Source organism: Salvelinus sp. IW2-2015, linkage group LG16 (genome assembly GCF_002910315.2).
Source record: "Salvelinus sp. IW2-2015 linkage group LG16, ASM291031v2, whole genome shotgun sequence".
Classification (NCBI taxonomy): domain Eukaryota; kingdom Metazoa; phylum Chordata; class Actinopteri; order Salmoniformes; family Salmonidae; genus Salvelinus; species Salvelinus sp. IW2-2015.
The window spans coordinates 23,008,273-23,031,697 of record NC_036856.1 but is presented as its reverse complement, the minus strand read 5'-3'; the positions used below and the strand labels follow the sequence as shown (position 1 = coordinate 23,031,697).

At 46.4% G+C, this 23,425-nt stretch overlaps 1 protein-coding gene across 1 annotated transcript in view; it reads right to left on the bottom strand.

Annotated features, from left to right (window-relative positions):
- ralgps2 (Ral GEF with PH domain and SH3 binding motif 2) overlaps positions 1 to 23,425 on the bottom strand; it is a 160,919-nt gene that overhangs the window by 67,876 nt on the left and 69,618 nt on the right. The window contains 5 exon segments of the mRNA XM_070447612.1: positions 745 to 871; positions 2,180 to 2,272; positions 2,422 to 2,511; positions 5,930 to 6,013; positions 21,126 to 21,176. Of these exon segments, the coding sequence (XP_070303713.1) occupies positions 745 to 871; positions 2,180 to 2,272; positions 2,422 to 2,511; positions 5,930 to 6,013; positions 21,126 to 21,176 (445 nt within the window).

The window sequence follows — 23,425 nt, the reverse complement described above, 5'->3', positions numbered from 1 at the left end:
CGAAGCTGACCTGAGAGGGATGGAGCTAGAGAATTGAACATTTGACAAAGGTTGATGGGCTTGATAGACCAAAGAGAGAAAGAAGAAAGTAAACTTAAAAAGAGAGGGGAGGAGGAGGGAAAAATAACAAATAAATGGCGCTACTGGTTGAGGATAACTCAGGATGTCCACCGTCATCACCACTTATAACTCCTAAATAAGTTTGATTAACGTGGGGAGCAGCTGAGGAAATAAACAAAAGGATGGAGCAGAGGAAATAAACATAAAAAGGATGGAGCAGAGGAAATAAACTTAAAAAGGATGGAGCAGAGGAAATAAACATAAGGATGGAGCAGAGGAAATAAACATAAAAAGGATGGAGCAGAGGAAATAAACATAAAAAGGATGGAGCAGAGGAAATAAACAAAAGGATGGAGCAGAGGAAATCTAGAATGTGATTTGAATGATTTCTCCATAACTCATGTGTTTGTCCAGCTCTAAACAACACATGGTAACATACTCCTCATGCAGGGACCTGACAAGAACTTCTCTTCCACTCCTTTCATTATCACCATTATCTCTGCCCCGCTTTCTCTCACTCTGCCCCTCAGAGGGCAGACTGACGAATGGGAAAGAGGTATACTGTAAATTGATGACTTTTACCAGTGGGTGCAGCTGATTGTGGTTATCGGTGATTGCTGGGGACATAATATGGGGGACTCATGAAAACGTCACTTTAAAATAGGAAGTGTGTGTGTGTCTTACCCAGGTATGGTATGCAGGAGTTCATGCTCTGGCTGCGTATGTAGTCTCTCAGGCGCTTGTAGTTGTCTTCTTTGGCCATGAGATACTCCAACCGCTCAAACGTTGCTTTGTCCTTCCGACTCAACAACTAGAGAGACAGACAGAGAAATATGTTTGAGTTGAGTTATTGTACACATACTAGCGCCGTGACAATACCAGTATCGCAATATTTTTACCATGGCAAAACTGAAAACACGAAGCAGACCAAACTTTTTGGTTCTTTAAAATATTATGTGCTATAGCTTTAACAATAAATTGATGTGACTCTGGATAACAACAATGATGTTAATTTCCAACATTAGGGYTGTTTTCCTGAAGGAGTTAAATTAGCTTTGGGTTCTGTTACTTTGCCATGATACTAACGAGTATCTACAAGTTCAATCATATTGAAATCAATTTCATGTTCAATCAATTGAGTTATATTTTGCAACAAGACAACTGTCTAATTTTTGCCTCAATGTGTTTCATGAGGGACAACATGAACACAATAACGTGCACAATCTGTGATTTAGTGCATTATTATCGGGTAAGCACGATAAGCCGCCTCAATAGCCTATTTGCAGTCATAGGTGGTAATATCGCTCTAGGAGCTGATTTGTCGTCAGTATTGTGGAATAATGCCAATGTTAAGGTAAGATTTGAATGGCAAAAGCTGATCCGAGAGCAGCACCGCTTTTCTTTCGCACTTGGCAAACTTTCTCTCTACGTGCTTGTTTGGAAAACACTTACAAATGTGGCTGGTAAATAACGATGCATCTGGTATGATCATCGTAATGCTTAAGTCACATTGCAACAGTGTGGTAATGCAACAGTTGTCATAACAGCTTAGCAGGGTCTCAGGAGACGTCGTGATAACACTACTGATGATATCCACAGGAGCTCTGGGTGAGGGATAAGCTCTGCTCTGGCCACGGCCTAATGTTATCCACAGTGTATTTGAGAGAGTGTGTGTGTGTTGACTAGGAGCAGGTGTGCCGGTCTCTCTGGCCAGGCAGGTCTAGTGGTCCAGGGGATTTTCTGGCTGTCTGCTGTGTGTACTGCTGACTACTGGGGTTTATATCACTCACATTAATATTACATTTCCACCATGACATCACCGCATCAGTATGTCATTATGTCAGCCCTAATCTCCAAGGCTCTGTCCGTCTGAGGATGGATCAGAATCAGACCGTTCCCTCTCGCGGTTCTCTCTGTTCTGAGGTTTCTGCACAGATGCTTCCAATACACAAGACCATTACATATTCCAGCAATGTATTGACAATGTAATAACTGGTGAAATAGAGAAGGACCATTTACATATGCGACTGCTCTTCACACTGTCAACACATCTCAGTTGGTTGTAGAGAGAGGTTAGAGAAGGATCATTGTTTTGAGCTGCAGGGACACAGTAACTCACCGCCCATGTCTTGGAGAGTCTATAGATGGGAGCGCTTTGTAGGCCTGACACCACAGCCATCACTGCATGCAGGTTGTTTATGTCACACAGTTTCTGTTGGGAACAGAGAACACGGATGAATACACACACTTTCACATTACAATATATTTACTGTCCACTCGTGAATATGAATCAAGAATCTGTGGTTCTTGCTTCACAAAGTACTACTGTAGAGCATAAGCAGTAGAGTACAGTGTGTGTACCTTGGCAGTTCTGATGTAGAGACTGAGTACCTCAGCTCTGATCTTCAGGGTCTGAGCATGCAGGATCTCCCTCACCACCCAGAAAGTCGTCTGGAGACACAAAACAATAAACCAACGGCAATAAATGCATAGCACAAAGTGCTGAACAAAAAGCAGACCGATGGTTAAGGAGCACTTCCCAACAGAGAAGACACACACTCATAAATGTGATTGCTGGCTGAGACCTAACCATAATAGCCATTTAACATCATGTACCGTACAATGTTCCTGCCATGGTTCCTGACACGTTGTGAGTGAATGAGGTCTGTCTGTCTGCGTCTGCGTCTCTGTCTGCGTCTCTGTCTGCGTCTCTGTCTGCGTCTCTGTCTGCGTCTCTGTCTGCGTCTCTGTCTGCGTCTCTGTCTGCGTCTCNGTCTGCGTCTCTGTCTGCGTCTCTGTCTGCGTCTCTGTCTGCGTCTCTGTCTGCGTCTCTGTCTGCGTCTCTGTCTGCGTGTGTTAACCCCCAGACAGAACAAAGTGATCAGACCGAGACATCAATGGCCATTGGCCAAGAGCTCTCTCTCACACATGCACAGATCTCCTCTCATAGCAAAGCAAATAAGGTCAATAAATCAGACAGCATCTGGTCCAACAGCCCTCATGAGAGAGGAAAGAAAGATGAGAAGTAATGGGGAAAGAATAAGCTGATATCAGGCCTCCTGAGTCTTTTATAGTCTACAGCTGTCTGTACACTGTTCGAGAGAGAGAGATCAGGGCAGATCCAAGATGAGAGATCTAGAGCGCTGATGTCACCTAACCACAGGACAAACAAAGGAAATAGATCCAGCCTGTCTGTGTAATAGACCAAGACATCAATGTCATCAACTATACACAATACCTATGGTCCCTGAAGTCTTTTCCTCTGCAACCATCACTCTCTTACACTGCCTACTCTCCCACTCACTGGCTTTATCTCCATCTCTCCAGGAGTCACGCTATTCCTCCCACTCACGTTCTCTCTTCCCATCTCCAAACCTTTAGAGAGTGTGTGTGTGTGAGTGTGAGTGACTATGGTTCTACTGTACGGTGCAGGGCTGTGCTGAAGGGGGAGAGGGGGGTTGCTCTGGTTAACAAAACTGACCAACCCCCCCCAGAGGGACAGTGTGAGATATTAGCTAACTGCAGGTGGCTCTGTATAGAAACGTAAGATATTAGAGTGGTTGAAGAGTTGCAGGGTAGGAAAATCACTTTTTTTCAGCCTAGACTCTAAATCCTAGCATGCGAAGAACTACACCAAAAGGGTCCTACGCTATGAACCAGACCAAGGGTTCTACAATTGGTGCGACAGTCACACCACTACACTACCCTCTGGCTCAGGAGATGTCCATGCACCTTGACTCTCTTTCAAAACGTCAAGTTATTCACTGGCCTGCATCTGGTTTGAGTACCTCTTCTCAGAAAAGTCCGTGTTTTTGCTCCATGGAAGTCAAGACGAAGGGAATAGTAAACAGGAGGGGGCACAGGCTAGAATCTAAAACACTGCAGTAAATAACAGAAAGAGAGAGAAAAGAGAGAGACCAGCAGACAGAGAGAGAATGGAGATCCACTAATAAAACTAATCCCATAATACAGTGAGGCAGTACTGTTCACCTGAACAAGCTCTTCCCTCTAGCACGCACACACCTGCCCTCAGCCACAGGTGCAGTGCAAACACAGCGGTCAGTGGTGATATAAGCCACTAAAGTCTCATATAATATCCAGCTAAAGCTGCAGCAGCCTTGTAATACTACTCCCAGCAGAGAAGGTTTATAGGCCTGTCCAATATGGCCACTACACTGTCCTCATGTCACTGTAAATCACCCTGCTGCTTCTGGCAGCTGTTACAACACAGGTGCTCTGTGTCTCTCTCTCTCTCTCTCTGTCTATGTGTGTGCACTCTACAGGCCAGAGGAAAAAGCAGAGGCTCTTAGTTGTCTTTCCTGTAGTGTTTATGGTCTTATAAAGCTCTGCTGTTTCATCATAAATAGTTTGGAACATAGAGACACCAGCTGATAGCTGTAGATTAGCTCTGTAATGTGGCTGAGTCCCTCATAAAAGCAGTTCACGATAGCTCCCTCTCACTGCCTGGGTAAGGAGTGCTGAAGAGGCTACAGCTGGGCCTGGCTAGGGTTAGGTTAGTGGCTGATGCCTTCAACTACTTCTAGTGACTCACTAAACAAACTGAAGTGTAATTCAAACCATGACCCGGTCTAAAGTAGCCACCCGGTGGTACTGGCTGTGACCCACCTAAAGAGTCTGATCCTACATTATGGGAAACTGGACTAGGTTAATGAAACAGCCTCCTCTCAGGCACCATCCACCCAGAACTTTCTCTACCCCTCTCCATCCCTGTACCCAACTCTCCACTACATCCCACTCAACAGCTACCCCTCTCCATCCCTGTACCCAACTCTCCACTACATCCCACTCAACAGCTACCCCTCTCCAGTCATACCAACCTATACACTCAATCCAAAACCTTTATCAGAGTGCAAGGTTGAACAATTACCTTACTGCTTCCATTAATCCAGTGTTTTCAGATAAACATGAAGTCATACCTACGCAGTATGGAGCTAGCTACGGGTTGATTTCGACTTGAGCAGTACTAGACTGAAAGAATGCAGACGTCCCCTTGTCATCCAAAGACTGCTGCCAATAACAGAGTTAAAGGAAGAGTACAAAGACAGGAGCATCTCCGGGACTGCCTCTTCTCCCTGTCCAAGCCCCATTATTCACAAGGCTCACTTTCCTTCACTGATGCCCGTCTGCCTGCTGCTTGTCGGCCAGCCCTGTGGTGTACAGCGAACTAACATCTGTAAAGGCTGTTTGGGCTAGCCTAGAAATGGGGAAGTTTCCATAGAAACACATTCCTCTAACATAATCTCATACGGAGACCGCAAGGTCTTAAAGACACTTAAATGGTCAGGGAGAGACTGGGGAGATTGGAGAGAGGGAAGGGGCAGAAAGAGCAGGATTAAAGGTGAAGGCCACCTGTACGTCATGAGAGCTTCCTGTGGATGACTTCACAGGGCACTGAGTGTGTGGGCCCCACACACACTCAATTATACTCACGCACACATACTAAAACCATGCACAAACACATTCTCAGACCACAAAGAAATGTGTCCAAAAAGTTAAACACCAGAGACAGTGAGGGAAGGAGTCGAAGGTCTCTTCTGAGCCTTCATTAGCCATATCAGTCTGATGAGGCTAAACAATGAGACAGACGGGGTTTGAGTGTGTGTTCCCTATAGGAGATGAGTCAACAAGTCAGCAGGAGGTACGTTTTGTTACCATGACATCCTCCAAGCTCCAAAACAAAGGATTAGGGAAGAGGGGATGAGGTGAAGAGAGGATGTAATCGCTCCATTACCTGCTAGCCAAGACTGAAGGCTCATAACTCAGCTCTAGGGGTACATTACTCCCCCTATCCACCCCCCCGCTTTTCTGCCTGCCTCTCTCTGTGTGTGTTTGTGTGTGTGTGTGTTACCTGGTTGAATCTGCGGGTGAAGGCCACAGCATTGGGGGCAGAGCTGTGCTTCTCCTTCTTGTTCCAGCCACAACTCGACAGCTCCTAAACACACAAACACTCAGTTAAGAGATAGAACAGACACAAACACACAATCAGATAAGAGATTGTGTGTGTCTGTCAGAATGACATGACACACCCAAACACACAACAGATCCTAAAGCAGTCACACACACAGATTTAAAACAACTTTCACAGTCGGTCTTGAAAGTAGTAAAGAGTTAATGTTTTCCACAAAAGACAAACCCAGTTTGTTCTTAACAGTTCAGAGAGAGAAGGGGTACAGGGCATATAGGAACACCAATGTTCCCTCCGGCTGAGCAGCATACGACTTTTAACTACAGAATAAATTAAAATCAAATCTATCAAACTCTGCACCACCTTGTGCTTCCTCGGAGCAGAGGGTGAACAATCATCCCAGTAATCAGAGGGGATCAGTCAGATACTAGTGCCCTTGGACAGGCCCTGTACCAGAACTGAGGGGCGAGACCACACACACAGACAGCAGGGGAGGAGAGACTTCTCTGGGCACAGCAGACTGGATCAGGGGCCAGGGATACTATCAGGGACACATTGATTGAAGAGCAGGAAAATGTGGTGTAATCTCTACTAATCAGCTGAACTACTCTCCTGATGACCTCCTCTGACACTGGCTGTCTGGAGGCAACCTCCTCCTCCTCCACCACCCCCCGGGCCAGTGAGCCGTCGCAAAGAAACATACGCAATGTCTCTGTGTGTGTTTGAAGGRGAACAAGTGGGAGTTGGCAGGTCGGAGTGGAGTGGAGAGAGAGAGCGAGGAGGTGGTGAGGAGTCCAGAGCCTCCTGACAGCAGCTTTCAGCAGGCTTCAGTAAACTGTTAAACTTCTGCCCTGACAGACACTCTACACCACTAAGAGAGAACCAACTGTGTGTGTGTTAGCCCAGTAGTTAAGTCACTTACGACTCATTAATTTAACCTACATTCCTCTTTAAACATGCGCCCACCTCTACCTGTCTCGCAAACCCTCTATCCCGCTCTTGTTATTCACGCCTCCAGTGTTCTCCTTCCCCATCTCCTAATAGAGGCTCCCACATTGGAATATGCCACTGGGAGACTGACTAAAGGCGTCCGCATGCTTCCCAGCTGAAAGAGTTCGGGTGAGTTTGTGCATATATTATGATGACATAGTGATGTTTTTATTAGTTTTGGACTTCGTTAAGGGTTTTCAGTTGTTCGGGCAGACAACCTTTTTGGCTGCCCAAACAAGTCTACGCCCTTTCGTCTGTGATTGTTCAACAGCAGGGATTCTTCAGTAATGACGAGATTACTTGTTTTAATGCAAATGTTTTCATTGAGAAACTCTGCACCAAATATAGTTAGACGTAAAATTGTGCGACTAAGATCTCCTCTGTAAAATCCTTCTTAGATGGGTTTAGCTAGTATCCACATCGTCAAGGCCTAGAGATAAAGTACTAGAATCAATCAGTCAGAATCAATCAATGATATTAACCTACCACATAGCTGTTGCGTTACTTACAATTGTCACTTGGTCATGTCTGTGCCATGCCATTGTCGAATTGGTGCCAATGCCTTTGAGCTTAAAGCAGAAAAATTGCTTTTTACAACAAATTCGGGATCATTACTTGAAAGGCACTGGTTGCCTTGGCAGTTGACGTTGGTCCCAGCCCTACCCTCACCTCAAAGCTTTCCATCGCTAAATCAGACATACAGTCAAGTACACAACTCTGGCTAACACACGGATGAGTCCACAGCATGCATTTTCAAGTACACACACACAGCGAAATCAACTCTTGCCAAACCACTAACAGAGCTGAGCTAATGTAAGATACCACCGCCACTTCTCTGCTCTGGGCCTTGTTTCAGTCAACACAGTGGAAACCTGGAGCTCCACACACCCTGTGGACTTAAAGAGCATCAGCTACAGCTGAGAAGAGTGGGATGAGGGAGAGAGAGCGGGTTAGAGAGAGAGTGAGGGGGGCGCATCAGCTACAGTGAGAAGAGTGGGATGAGGGAGAGAGAGCGGTTAGAGAGCACAGTGAGGGGGGCATCAGCTGAGAGCTGAGAAGAGTGGGATGAGGGAGAAGAGAGCGGGTTTAGAGAGAGCAGTGAGGGGGCATCAGCTACAGATGAGAAGAGTGGGATGAGGGAGAGAGAGCGGGTTTAGAGAAGAGAGTGAGGGGGGCATCAGCTACAGATGAGAAGAGTGGGATGAGGAGAGAAGAGCGGGTTAGAGAGAAGTGAGGGGGGCATCAGCTACAGTGAGAAGAGTGGGATGAGGGAGAAGAGCGGGTTAGAGAGAAGTGAGGGGGGCACAAGCTACAGCTGAGAAGAGTGGGATGAGGGAGAGAGAGCGGGTTAGAGAGAGAGTGAGGGGGCATCAGCTAAGTGAGAAGAGTGGGATGAGGGAGAGAGAGCGGTTAGAGAGAGAGTGAGGGGGGCATCAGCTACAGCTGAGAAGAGTGGGATGAGGGAGAGAGAGCGGGTTAGAGAGAAGTGAGGGGGCATCCGCAAGCTGAGAAGAGTGGGATGAGGGAGAGAGAGCGGGTTAGAAGAGAAGTGAGGGGGGGCATCAGCTACGCTGAGAAGAGTGGGATGAGGGAAGAGAGCGGGTTAGAGAGAGAGTGAGGGGGCATCAGCTACAGCTGAGAAGAGTGGGATGAGGGAGAGAGAGCGGGTTAGAGAGAGGTGAGGGGGCATCAGCTAAAACGCTGAGAAGAGTGGATGAAGGGAGAGAGAGCGGGTTAGAGAGCAAGTGAGGGGGCATCAGCTACAGTGAGAAGAGTGGATGAGGGAGAGAGCGGTTAGAGAGAGTGAGGGGGGCATCAGCTAACAGCTGAGAAGAGTGGATGAGGAGAGAGAGCGGGTTAGAGAGAGAGTGAGGGGGGCATCAGCTACAGCTGAAAAGAGTGGGATGAGGGAGAGAGAGGGGTAAGAGAGAAGAGGAGGGGCATCAGCTACAGATGAGAAGAGTGGGATGAGGGAGAGAGCGGGTTAGAGAGAGAGTGAGGGGGCATCAGCTACAGCTGAGAAGAGTGGGATGAGGGAGGAGAGCGGGTTAGAGAGAGAGTGAGGGGCATCAGCTACAGATGAGAAGAGTGGGATGAGGGAGAGAGAGCGGGTTAGAGAGAGAGTGAGGGGGGCATCAGCTACAAGACGAAAGAGTGGATGAGGGAGAGAGACGGGTTAGGAGAGAGATGAGGGGGCATCAGCTACAGCTGAGAAGAGTGGGATGAGGGAGAGAGCGGGTTAGAGAGAGAGTGAGGGGGCATCAGCTACAGATGAAGAAGTGGGATGAGGGAGAGAGCGGGTTTAGAGAGAGAGTGAGGGGGCATCAGCTACAGCGATGAGAAGATGGAGTATAGGAGAGAGAGGGGTTAGAGAGAGAGTGAGGGGGCATCAGCTACAGCTGAGAAGAGTGGGATGAGGGAGAGAGAGCGGGTTAGAGAGAAGTGAGGGGGGCATCAGCTTACAGCTGAGAAGAGTGGGATGAGGGAGAGAGAGCGGGTTAGAGAGAGAGTGAGGGGGGCATCAGCTACAGATGAGAAGAGTGGGATGAGGAGAAAGAGCGGGTTAGAGAGAGAGTGAGGGGGGCATCAGCTACAGATGAGAAGAGTGGGATGAGGGAGAAGAGAGCGGGTTAGAGAGAGAGTGAGGGGGCATCAGCTACAGCTGAGAAGAGTGGGATGAGGGAGAGAGAGCGGGTTAGAGAGAGTGAGGGGGGCATCAGCTACAGCTGAGAAGAGTGGGATGAGGGAGAGAGAGCGGGTTAGAGAGAGAGTGAGGGGGGCATCAGCTACAGATGAGAAGAGTGGGATGAGGGAGAGAGAGCGGGTTAGAGAGAGAGTGAGGGGGGGCATCAGCACAGCTGAGAAGAGTGGGATGAGGAGAAAGAGCGGTTAGAGAGAGAGTGAGGGGGCATCAGCTACAGTGAGAAGAGTGGATGAGGGAGAGAGAGGGGTTAGAGAGAGAGTGAAGGGGGGCATCAGCTACATGAGAAGAGTGGGATGAGGGAGAGAGAGCGGGTTAGAGAGAGAGTGAGGGGGGCATCAGCTACAGATAGAAGAGTGGGATGAGGGAGAGAGAGCGGGTTAGAGAGAGAGTGAGGGGGCATCAGCTACAGATGAAAGAAAGTGGGATGAGGGAGAGAGGAGCGGGTTAGAGAGAAGTGAGGGGGCATCACTACAGATGAGAAAGGTGGGATGAGGGAGAAAGAGCGGTTTAGAGAGAGAGTGAGGGGGGCATCAGCTACAGATGAGAAGAGTGGGATGAGGGAGAAAGAGCGGGTTAGAGAGAGAGTGAGGGGGGCATCAGCTACGCTGAAGAAGAGTGGGATGAGGGGAGAGAGAGCGGTTAGAGAAGAGTGAGGGGGGCATCAGCTACAGCTGAGAAGAGTGGGATGAGGAGAGAGAGCGGGTTAGAGAGAAGTGAGGGGGGCATCAGCTACAGCTGAGAAAGAGTGGATGAGGAGAGAGAGCGGTATAGAGAGAAAGTGAGGGGGCATCAGCTACAGTGAGAAGAGTGGGATGAGGAGAGAGAGCGGGTTAGAGGAAGTGAGGGGGCATCAGCTACAGCTGAGAAGAGTGGGATAGAGGGAGAAAGAGCGGGTTAGAGAGAGTGAGGGGGCATCCAGCTAAGATGAGAAGAGTGGGATGAGGGAGAGAGAGCGGTTAGAGAGCAAGTGAGGGGGCATCAGCTACAGCTGAGAAGAGTGGGATGAGGGAGAGAGCGGGTTAGAGAGAGAGTGAGGGGGGCATCAGTACAGGAGAAGAGTGGGATGAGGGAGAGAGAGCGGGTTAGAGAGAGAGTGAGGGGGCATCAGCTACAAGATGAGAAGAGTGGGATAGGGAGAGAGAGCGGGTTAGAGAGAGAGTGAGGGGGGGCATCAGCTACAGATAGAAAGAGTGGGATGAGGGAGAAAGAGCGGGTTAGAGAGAGAGGAGGGGGGCATCAGCTACAGATGAGAAGAGTGGGATGAGGGAGAGAGGGTTAGAGAGAGAGTGAGGGGGGCATCAGCTAACAGTGAGAAGAGGGGATGAGGGAGAGAGAGCGGGTTAGAGAGAGACTGAGGGGCATAGCTACAGATTGAAGAGTGGGATGAGGGAGAGACGAGCGGGTTAGAGAGAGAGTGAGGGGGGCATCAGCTCCAAGATGAGAAGAGTGCGTATGAGCGCGAAGAGAGCGGGTTAGAGAGGCAGTGAGGGGGCATCAGCTACAGATGAGAAGAGTGGGATGAGGAGAGAAGAGCGGTTAGAGAGAGAGTGAGGGGCATACTACAGCTGAGAAGAGTGGGATGAGAGAGAGAGAGCGGTTAGAGAGAGAGTGGGCATCAGCTACAGCTGAGAAAGTGGGATGAGGAGAGAGACGGTTCAGGCAAGTGAGGGGCATCAGCTACAGCTGAGAAGAGTGGGATGAGGGAGAGAGAGCGGGTAGAGAGAGAGTGAGGGGGGCATCAGCTACAGCTGAGAAAGAGTGGATGAGGGAGAGAGAGCGGTTAGAGAGAGTGAAGGCGCGCATCAGCTACAGCTTGAGAAGAGTGGGATGAGGGAGAGAGAGCAGTAGCGTTAAGACGAGAGTGAGGGGGCATCAGCTACAGCTAGAAAGTGGGATAGGGGAGAGAAGAGCGTGTTAGAGAGAGTGAGGGGCCATCAGCTACAGATGAGAAGAGTGGGATGAGGAGAGAAAGAGCGGGTTAGAGAGAGAGTTAGGGGGGCATCAGCTACAAGGAGAAGAGTGGGTACTGAGGCGAGAGAGAGCAGGGTTAGAGAGCGAGATGTGAGGGGGGCATCAGCTACAGATAGAAGAGTGGGAATGGAGGGAGCAAGAGCGTTAGAGAGAGGAAGTGAGGGGGCATCAGCTACAGATGAGAAGTGGGATGAGGGAGAGAGAGCGGTAGAGAGCAAGTGAGTGGGGGCATCAGCTACAGCTGAGAAGAGTGGGATGAGGGAGAGAGAGCGGGTTAGAGAGAGAGTGAGGGGGGCATCAGCTACAGCTTGTGGAGAGATGGAGAGGGGAAAGAGAAAGAGAGAGCGAGAGTGGTTGACAGCAGGCATGATGGGAAGTTAGTGTGAGGTAATATTACATGGAGGGGTCCAGGTCTGTGCTGTAAGGCCAGGAGAAAGGCAGTAGGAGACCCTTCTAATTGCATGAGCCGAGTGCCTCAATACCACAGCAACATTACCTACAGCACTGACACCTGATTGGCATTCAGACCATTACCTTATCTGCCTTTAGGAAGCCCTATGTATTGGTGTGTGTATGTTGTACATTCCCCTCATTGAAAGCCTATGAAAATAAATCTCTCACAGTGCCTCATTCCCTAGCCCTACATTCCAGCCCCCTATTGGCTAGTCTTATGTTAGGTGGCTAGCTCATATCCTGCGAATATGCATGCATCCCTACATGCCTAGTTTTATGTGATATGTAGGAAATTAGTTTCACAGAGACACTCCGTCTATAATGCCTGTAGTGCATGTTCTACTACTGTCCTGGGCCGGTTTCCCAAAAGCATCTTCAGGCTAAGTTCATCGCTATATCCTTCGTAGGAGCATTGTTAAATCGCCGAGKCGTTTCCCCAAAACCATCGTTAATGTTGCACTTGAAAACGATCGTAACGTAACGGCTGCCTCACACCACTCTTAGAACAATTAAGGGCGCCGTTAGATGCTTTTTTTTACTGATAGCCAGGGACACTCCAACACTCAGACAATTTACAAACAAAGTATTTATGTTTAGTGAGTCCACCGCATCAGATGACCACAGATGTTCTCTTGAGAAGTCCGTAAATTAGACAAGTTTCCTGTCCTGCTAAGCATTCTAGATGTAACTGGTACTTTTGAGTGTCAGGGACAATGTATGGTGTAAAAAGTATATTTCTTTAGGAAAGTACTGGAGTAAAAGAAAAAACAACTTAAGTAGTACTTTCAAGTATTTTTACTTAAGTACTTTACACCACAGCTTAGAASCGTAACCTGTTCAAAGGCACTTGAATATTTTATCTTGCCCATTCACCCTCTGAATGGCATACATACACAATGCATGTCTCAACCCTTCTTTAACCGGTCTATTCCCCTTCATCTACACTGATTAGGTGGATTTAACAAGTGACACCAGTAAGGGATCATAGAAATCATTTCCAGATTTCACCTGGTCAGTCTACGTCACGGAAAGAATGTTCATAATGTTTTGTACACTCAGTTTATAAACAGTAGGCTATAGGCCTATTTCAATCATATTGAAGGAAAGTTCCATCGCTAGCGGGAAACCAGGCCCTGTTCACTTTCCCACACAGGTAATGTCATGGCTCATAAAATGGTAGGAGGGGAACGACGTGATTGGACACAAATAAACACACACAGTAAGCTGAAATGCTCTACTCAAATAAACTGTTTTTAAAAGCAACACACTGCCTGTGTGTGTCATGTTTAAACTAAAAGTTGTGTGTTTCCCATTTCCAGTGAGTGTCTGACTGTGTGTGTTGGGTACAGACTTCTAAGAGAAGTTGCATACTTCGCAGTGGTACGTATTAAAATGTCAGTGATGCCGCTTCCCTACAAGCCAAAACAATCTCTTCCTGACAAAACATAATTTACTTCTAATGTTGTTTATGTAACCACAAGGTAAAAACATGACTCTTTTCCTCTCTTGCTCTGTTCATGTTTCAGCCCCAGAACAGACAGCGATCACTGAGCATATGGAGAGAGATGAAGCTACAGAGAGATGGAGGGGTGGGGGAGAGAGAGAGAGGACAGAGAGACAAGAGGATGAGGTGATATCTGCAGATGACAGGGTCTAGAGTGGGGCACCGCCCATCTCCTGAGCCAGGGGTCTGTCTGCAGCCTCTACCAGAGTATCCTCTCCCCTCTGTATCATTGCCTGTTCTCCAGACAGGATCCAGTCAGACCCACATCACACTCCTCTAAGCAGAACAAAACACGGGCCTCTGCTAGAACTAACTTTGAATTTAACAACACTTGTAAACTAGACTAGAAATACATTGCTTCAGTTACATGTTTTCAGCAGCTCAACCACTTTTCTTTCCCTCATCCCTCTCCCCTTTCCTCCCTCTCTATGAACCAGTCTTTCTTTTTGTAACATTTTTCCCAGAAAACATCTCCAGCAGCCAGAAGCTGTTGAGGGAGACAGACCTGGATGTCGCTGTGATGTCACATGATGAATAGATGGAGGATGATTCCCTGTTCTACTGGACAGGTAGACATGGACATCTAAGAGAAGACACTCACAGTACTACAGATAAAACAGTCAGTCCATCAATACATTCTTCTCTCTGTGGCTTGGTTGTGAGTAGCACTATAATGGCTGTGAGTAGCACCATCTATCTCCACCTCTCTTGCTGCCTCTCGGGAGAAGCCTTCGTTCCAGGCTCACCTCCATCCACCTGTTCCATGTCAGTTCATGCATGTTGCATCACAACCATAATAGTCATGTCTGCTGTAATCCCACAAAGACAGACACGGCAGTTATGGAAAAAACATTATTGTTAACGGGCCACGGTGTCCTTGAATAAAAGCAATAATTTTGGATTTAATCACTCTGCTATGAGATGAGGCTAATCCCAAATGGTCTGCTCTTCAATGCAACCAACTTGCACACACAGTTACAATGTGTTTTATGCTGATTAGAGAAGTATATTCTAAAACAGCGATACCAATATAAATCCTCGGGTCATATCTCATTATACAGAGCTATTTACAGTTAACTTCTTATGGCTGCAGGGGCAGTAATGAGTAGCTTGGATGAAAGGTGCCCATAGTAAACTGCCTGCTCCTCAGTCGCTAATATATGCATATTATTATTCGTATTGGATAGAAAACACTCTGAAGTTTCTAAAACTGTTTGAATGATGTCTGAGTATAACAGAACTCATATGGCAGGCAAAAACCTGAGAAAAAATTCTGAGGCTGGTCGATTTTCAACCAAGATCCTATTGAATTCACAGCGAGATATGGATGAGTTTGCACTTCCTACGGCTTCCACTAGATGTCAACTGTCTGTAGAACCTTGTCTGATGCCTCTACTGTGAAGTGGGGCCGAAGGAGACAGGAATTAGTCAGGTCAATCATGACCTGACCATGCGCGTTCACATGAGGGAGCTCTGTTCCATCGCACATCTGAAGTCAATGAAATTCTCCGGTTGGAACGTTATTCAAGATTTATGTTAAAAACATTCTAAAGACTGATTCAATACATCGTTTGACATGTTTCTACTGACTGTTACGGAACTTTTGGACATTTCGTCTGCTTTTAGTGAACGCGCTTCCTGACGTTGGATTTGTTTACCAAACACGCTAACAAAAATAGCTATTTGGACATAAATGATGGACATTACCGAACAAAACAAACACAAACATTTCTTGTGGGAGTCCTGGGAATGCATTCCGACGAAGATCAGCAAAGGTAAGTGAAGATTTATAATGCTTTTTATGAGTTTTGTTGAATGCACAATTTGGCAGGTAACTGTATAGCTTGCTTTTGTGGCTGAACGCTGTTTTCAGATGATTGAATATTGTGTTTTGCCGTAAAGCTTTTTGAAATCTGACACAGCGGTTGCATTCTTGTCAATACGGGGGCGCTGTTTTCACTTTGGGAAAAAATCGTCAAAGAAAATTCGGAAAATTCAAATAACTTCAGAGCTTCATTGTAAAGGGTTTAAACACTGTTTCCCATGCTTGTTCAATGAACCATAAACAATTAATGAACATGCACCTGTGGAACGGTCGTTAAGATACTAACAGCTTACAGATGGTAGGCAATTAAGGTCACAGTTAAGAAAACTTAGGACACTAGAGAGGCCTTTCTACGGACTATGAAGAACACCAAAAGAAAGATGCCCAGGTTCCCTGCTCATCTGCGTGAACGTGCCTTAGGCAGGCTGCAAGGAGGCATGAGGACTGCAGATGTGGCCAGGGCAATAAATTGCAATGTCTGTACTGTGAGACACCTAAGACAGCGCTACAGGGAGACAGGACGGACAGCTGATCGTCCTCGCAGTGGCAGACCACGTGTAACAACACCTGCACATCTGAACATCACACCTGCGGGACAGGTACAAGATGGCAACAACAACTGCCCGAGTTACACCAGGAACGCACAATCTCCTCCATCAGTGCTCAGACTGTTCGCAATAAGGTGAGAGAGGCTGGACTGAGGGATTGTAGGCCTGTTGTAAGGCAGGTCCTCACAAGACATCACAGGCAACAACGTCGTCTATGGGCACAAACCCACCGTCGCTGGACCAGACAGGACTGGCAAAAAGTGCTCTTCACTGACGAGTTGTGGTTTTGTCTCATCAGGGGTGATGGTTGGATTCGTATTTATTGTCGAATGAATTAGCGTTACACCGAGGCCTGTACTCTYGAGAGGGATCGATTTGGAGGTGGAGGGTCCGTCATGGTCTGGGGCGGTGTGTCACAGCATCATTGGACCGAGCTTGTTGTCATTGCAGMRAATCTCAATGCTGTGRGTTACAGGGAAGACATCCTCCTCCCTCGTGTGGTACCCTTCCCGCAGGCTCATCCTGACATGACCCTCCAGCATGACAATGCCACCAGCCATACTGCTCGTTCTGTGCGTGATTTCCTGCAAGACCGGAATGTCAGTGTTCTGCCATGGCKAGCGAAGAGCCCGGATCTCAATCCCATTGAGCATGTCTGGAACCTGTTGGATCTGAGGGTGAGGGCTAGGGCCATTCCCCCCAGAAATGTCCGGGAACTTGCAGGTGCCTTGGTGAAAGAGTGGGGTAACATCTCACAGCAAGAACGGGCAAATCTGGTGCAGTCCATGAGGAGGAGATGCACTGCAGTACTTAATGCAGCTGGTGGCCACACCAGATACTGACTGTTACTTTTGATTTTGATCCCCCATTTGTTCAGGGACACATTATTCAATTTCTGTTAGTCACATGTCTGTGGAACTTGTTCAGTTTATGTCTCAGTTGTTTAATCTTATGTTCATACAAATATTTACACATGTTAAGTTTGCTGAAAATAAACGCAGTTGCTGAGTTAACGCAAGACGTCAACATTAATGTCTTTATGAGGGTCTGGTGTTGTGAGAAAAAAGGTACAGTTGAGAAGGACTAAAGAAGATAAGTGATCCACGGTTAAACTACTGCATCACTGGTCTGGATAAGACTTAAGGCATCACTTCATGGAAAACATACTACCATGTAGTGTGCCAAGTCTTATTTTGGAAAAAGTTATTAATATTAGTAGTATCAGCTTTCATTTAGGGCCGGGACGATACCAGTATTGCGATACTCGTTAGTATGTTAGCAAGGAAACAAAACACGACGCTGATTTAACTTCTTTCAGAAAACAGCCCTAATGTTGAAAACAAACATCATGTCAGAGTCATATTCATTTATTTTCCAAGCTATAGCACACAATATTTCACATACGCTAGGTTTTTCCAAGGACCAAAGAGTTTGGGGTTTATTTTTGACAAAAATAAAATAAAATCATARTGGTTTCTTCACAGCCTTACTTTTATTACTACATAAAACGTGCCATGTCATGTACCATTAAAACTCCTCAATGAGAATTTCAACCCAAACTTGCGTAACTGACTTATTTGTACTGCCGTCAATGAGAGAGTTCCCCAAAAAATGAGTTAGACATTTCCAGTAAGGATTTGGCCACTGTGAGACAGTCAGAGATCAGGCTCTAGTCGTGGCGAGTTTCCAGAGTGGTAGCAGAAAGACAATACATTTCAGTATCATAACAGCACATAGAGGACACTAAAATATAAACTCAGTATTTTACTGTGACAGAAACTACATCCCATTCACCATTTTCATATTCATACATTTAGTTAAACCCACAGTGATATAACAGGACACACACAGACATCCATATCATGGACAAGGACACGTTTTCCCCCATTCTAGATGCGAGTAGAAGGAGTGACAGGAGTACAAATTCCAGCTGATGTCAACTCAGTGATGGCTCTGTATTACAGAGCTCTTTCACACACGATCAGAGAAACACAGAGCAGGAAGAGCCTTCGGTCTGTGCCAACACACACAGGGTCACACTGCTCTCGTCTTCCCATCCATCCCACTTACCTCTACTGTCGCCCTCTTCCCTGCCCCCCACCTTTAACCTTTTTTAATGTCACTTCTGCTCTCCCTCCATCCTTTCTCTTTCCCTCATATTCCCCATCTCCCTCTACTGTTCTCCCCTCCTTCCCTCTCCAGCACTCCAGCACATAAAAACGAAGGGCCCAGAACACTACATTGGGTTTCAATGTGAGGAGAGATCATCAAATGCCTTATAAAGCTCAGTCAGTCAGTGCAGTCAAGCAGAACAGAAAACAAGGGCACGTTAGTCTCTATAAATCCTTCAGTAGCAGAGCTGTGGAAAGGCCCCAACAGAGACAACAGTAAAACTGTCTTTCATTGGAAGTTGATTCAAAGGAGGGCTCAGGCAGCCAGAAAAGTCCCACCATAGAGGCTAGCAACAAATTCATTTTGACCACCAACCTTAACCATGATCATATTCTTAACCTTTTACTCGTGTATGGGTTGAAAATTGCAGATTTGGGCACTAACAAATGCCTAAATTGGAACGCAGTGGCAGTACAGTAACATGCTATACATGACATCAGAGCTCAGGCTTTGTGCTTCACAGTGCTTTATGGGATTTGACTGACAGCCGAACTAAACTTGAGCACCTCGCGTGACAAGTTGCCCCAATCCCTCACACTAATTGGGCAACTTTAGCACATTTTTGGTTGCCTGAGTAAGGGAAATTCTGTAAATTAAGAGTACTCCATGTATTTTGAAAGATGAGATGTTGAGGATTATAATAAATACCGCTTTGATGTCATACAAGCATGCCAAACACCTGTGAGTCCAAATGTGCACTTAACATTTCCATATCTTTACAATCAATGTTTATGATCACTATGCTTGATGTACAGTTACAAGATGACATGGCCTCATACCCTGGGTTGTTCTGAACAGAAAGAGCCGGTTTGTCTATTGTGAATAAAATGTGGCACGCCACACACCTGAATGCACTCATGACTCATGATTAATTTCTATGCGCACCAAAACTGCGARCAATTTCCCTAAATTGCATTGTTAAAGCCTTACACTAATATTGTATTTTATAAGTTAGCTAGTCATGTTGGCAATGGAATAGGACTTCAAATTATGCCCACCTGACCCAGATTGCAATTGATAATTGACTATTTTTTGGATTGCGCAAACTACAGTAGTTGTGTGAGGGTGGGGATAGAGTGTAGTGTTCCAAATAAAAAAACAAGTGCGCTTGCTCTAGTTCCTCAACAGCACAGCTTGGAGAGCTCCACAAAGCACCTTAAAGTTGAAGACTCCTCTTTGAGTCATAAAAGTGCATTGAAATTACTTAGAAACCGTGCATACTTGTGGCCACTTGGGGAAACCAGTTAGTCCTCTCAATCAAACTAGCCAATTTGTTGGCTTATGTTGCACCTACTCCACATTTTCCAAGAATATTCTTATCATGTTACTGAATGTATCCAAAGTATTGTCAGATTTTGTTATCAACAGATGTCAAAAAGAACAGTAAATGTACAGTGCCTTCAGAAACTATTCATACCGCTTGACTTAATCCACACATTCKAAATTAGATTTTTTTCACTAACCCATCGACACACAATACCCCATAATGACAGTGAAAACATGTTTTTAGAAATGTTTGCAAACGTAATGTAAATTAGATATTTCTGTATTTAATTTTCAAAAGTATTCCCACCCCTGAGTCAATACATGTTTGAATCACCTTTGGCAGTGATTACAGCTGTGAGGCATTCTGGGTAAGTCTAAGAGTTTTGCACACTGGATTGTACAATATTTGCCCATTACTCTTTACAAAATTCTTCAAGCGCTGTCAAACTGGTTGTTGATTATTGCTAAACAACCATGTTCAAGTTTTGCAGATCTAAAACCTCTTAAGGATCCACAAGGACATGCATATTCTTGGTACCATTTCAAAGGAAACACTGTAGTTTGTGGAAATGTGAAAGGAGAMTAGGAGAATAACACAATAGATCTGGTAAAAGAAAAATAATCTAACGTTATTTTGTATTTTTTTCTGTACCATCATTTTTGAAACGCAAGAGAAAGGCCATAATGTATTATTCCAGGCACGTTGCAATTTAGATTTTGGCCACTAGATGGCAGCAGTGCATGTGCAAAGTTTTAGCCTGATCCAATGAACCATTGCATTTCTGTTCAAAATGTTGTATCAAGACTGCTCAAATGTGCCTAATTTGTTTATTAATAACTTTTCATGTTCAAAATTGTGCACTCTCCTCAAACAATAGCATGGTATTATTTCACTGCAATAGCTACTGTAAATTGGACAGTGCAGTTAGACTAACAAGAATTTAAGCTTTCTGCCCATATCAGATATGTCTATGTCCTGAGAAATGTTCTTGTTACTTACAACCTCATGCTAATCGCATTAGACTACATTAGCTCAACCGTCCCATGGACGGGACACCGATCCCGAAGAAGTCAAAAAGTCCAAATCATGGTATGACCATCTTAAAAATAGTCCATATGTTAGCTTAGTAGAACCCCCCTACCGGCATAGACTCTTAGAAATAGAAGTAAGGATTTATTTTAATCCTTAACTTAAACAAGGGCCAAATGTAGTTTGAGCATAGGTGGAATGAATAGGCCTACACTGCTAATCAATCAGAACCAAGAGTGATTCCTAGTTGCAGCGGGCCTGTGTTATATCTGGCCACAGGGGTGGTGGTGTGGTCGCTGCTTCAACTGGTCGGCTGTGGCCAACCCTAAACACATGTTAGCCCTGAGGCCTGTCAACTCCCTTAACAAGGCTACAGAGAGGTAGCGCATACACGCACACACTGGCTTTCACGGAGGCCCTTTATAGGGTGAGAGTGTGTGTGTGTGTGTGGGCATGTATCCTCGTGGGTACTGGAAATCCCCAGAAGTCCCCGCAAGGATAGTAATACATTTTGCATGTCCTCACGAGGACAAAGGCAATTTAAGTTTAAGGTTAGGATTAGGTTTAGGGAAAACAGGTCCCCACAAGGATAGTAAAACATATGCTCTGTGTGTGTGTGTGTTTGAAGTGTGTAAGAGAAGCAGGAAAAAACAGACGGTCCTGTACTGTAACGCACCTCAGGCTGGATGGCTTTGAACACTGGAGCGTCCATGAGTGTGATCTGACCCTGGAGAAAGAGACAGACAGAGAGAGAGAGAGGGGAGAATGGGAGGTGCGGAGCTGTAATTTGGCCCACAGATTTGGAATGAAGAGTTGACCAGACATCATTGCAGTGCTTTCCAAACTTTATTCAATACTTAGAGTAACTAGAATAACCAGGAGAAATCCCATATTTTGGGGAGAAGTAACATAGCGGTTACAGCATTGGACTAGTAACTGAAAGGTTGCTAGTTCAAAAATCTGTCGATCTGCTCTTGAGAAAGGCACTCAAGGGCATCGTCATCGAAAAGGACCCACGAGCACCAACATGTGAAGTTAATAAAGGCATATCAAATTGGGTGTCAAATGAATGCTTAGAGACCATATTTTGGGGAAATTAAGGCATACAGTTYAAGTCGGAAGTTTACATACACCTAAGCCAAATACATTTAAACTCAGTTTTTCACAATTCCTGACATTTAATTAGAGTAAAAATCACCGGTCTTAGGTCAGATCACCACTTTCCCAGTGGGTCAGAAGTTTACATACACTCAATTAGTATTTGGTAGCATTGCCTTTAAATTGTTTAACTTGGGTCAAACGTGTTGGGTAGCCTTCCACAAGCTTCCCACAATAAGGCGGGTGATTTGGCACATTCCTCCTGACATAGCTGGTGTAACTGAGTCAGGTGTGTAGGCCTCCTTGCTCACACACGCCTTTTCAGTTCTACCCACAAATTCTCTAAAGGATTGAGGTCAGGGCTTTGTGATGGCCACTCCAATACCTTGACTTAGTTGTCTTTAAGCCATTTTGCCACAACTTTGGAAGTATGCTTGGGGTCATTGTCCATTTGGAAGACCCATTTGCGACCAAGCCTTGAACTTCCTGACTGATGTCTTGAGATGTTGCTTCAATATATCCACATCCTTTTCTTCCCTCATGACGCCATATATTTTGTGAAGAGCACCAGTCCCTCCTGCAGCAAAGCACCCCCACAACATGATGCTGCCACCCCCGTGCTTCACGGTTGGGATTCTGCTCACACTGTCCTACCCTGTGCTTTGACCTCTTTCTCCCCTCTCTCTCCAGATGAAATCTCGCGTCTTGTGACGGCCGGCCGCCCAACAACCTGCCCGCTTGACCCTATCCCCTCCTCTCTTCTCCAGACCATTTCCGGAGACCTTCTCCCTACCTCACCTCGCTCATCAACTCATCCTTGACCGCTGGCTACGTCCCTTCCGCCTTCAAGAGAGCGAGAGTTGCACCCCTTCTGAAAAAACCTACACTCGATCCTCCGATGTCAACAACTACAGACAGTATCCCTTCTTTCTTTTCTCTCCAAAAACTCTTGAACGTGCCGTCCTTGGCCAGCTTCCTGCTATCTCTCTCAGAATGACCTTCTTGATCCAAATCAGTCAGGTTTCAAGACTAGTCATTCAACTGAGACTGCTCTTCTCTGTGTCACGGAGGCGCTCCGCACTGCTAAAGCTAACTCTCTCTCCTCTGCTCTCATCCTTCTAGACCTATCGGCTGCCTTTGATACTGTGAACCATCAGATCCTCCTCTCCGAGTTGGGCATCTCCGGCGCGGCCCACGCTTGGATTGCGTCCTACCTGACAGGTCGCTCCTACCAGGTGGCGTGGCGAGAATCTGTCTCCGCACCACGTGCTCTCACCACTGTGTCCCCAGGGCTCTGTTCTAGGCCCTCTCCTATTCTCGCTATACACCAAGTCACTTGGCTCTGTCATATCCTCACATGGTCTCTCCTATCATTGCTATGCAGACGCACACAATTAATCTTCTCCTTTCCCCTTCTGATAACCAGGTGGCGAATCGCATCTCTGCATGTCTGGCAGACATATCAGTGTGGATGACGGATCACCACCTCAAGCTGAACCTCGGCAAGACGGAGCTGCTCTTCCTCCCGGGGAAGGACTGCCCGTTCCATGATCTCGCCATCACGGTTTGACAACTCCATTGTGTCTCCTCCCAGAGCGCTAAGAACCTTGGCGTGATCCTGGACAACACCCTGTCGTTCTCAACCAACATCAAGGCGGTGACCCGTTCCTGTAGGTTCATGCTCTACAACATTGCAGAGTACGACCCTGCCTCACACAGGAAGCGGCGCAGGTCCTAATCCAGGCACTTGTCATCTCCCGTCTGGATTACTGCAACTCGCTGTTGGCTGGGCTCCCGCCTGTGCGATTAAACCCACAAACTCATCCAGACGCCGCAGCCCGTCTGGTGTTCAACCTTCCCAAGTTCTCTCACGTCACC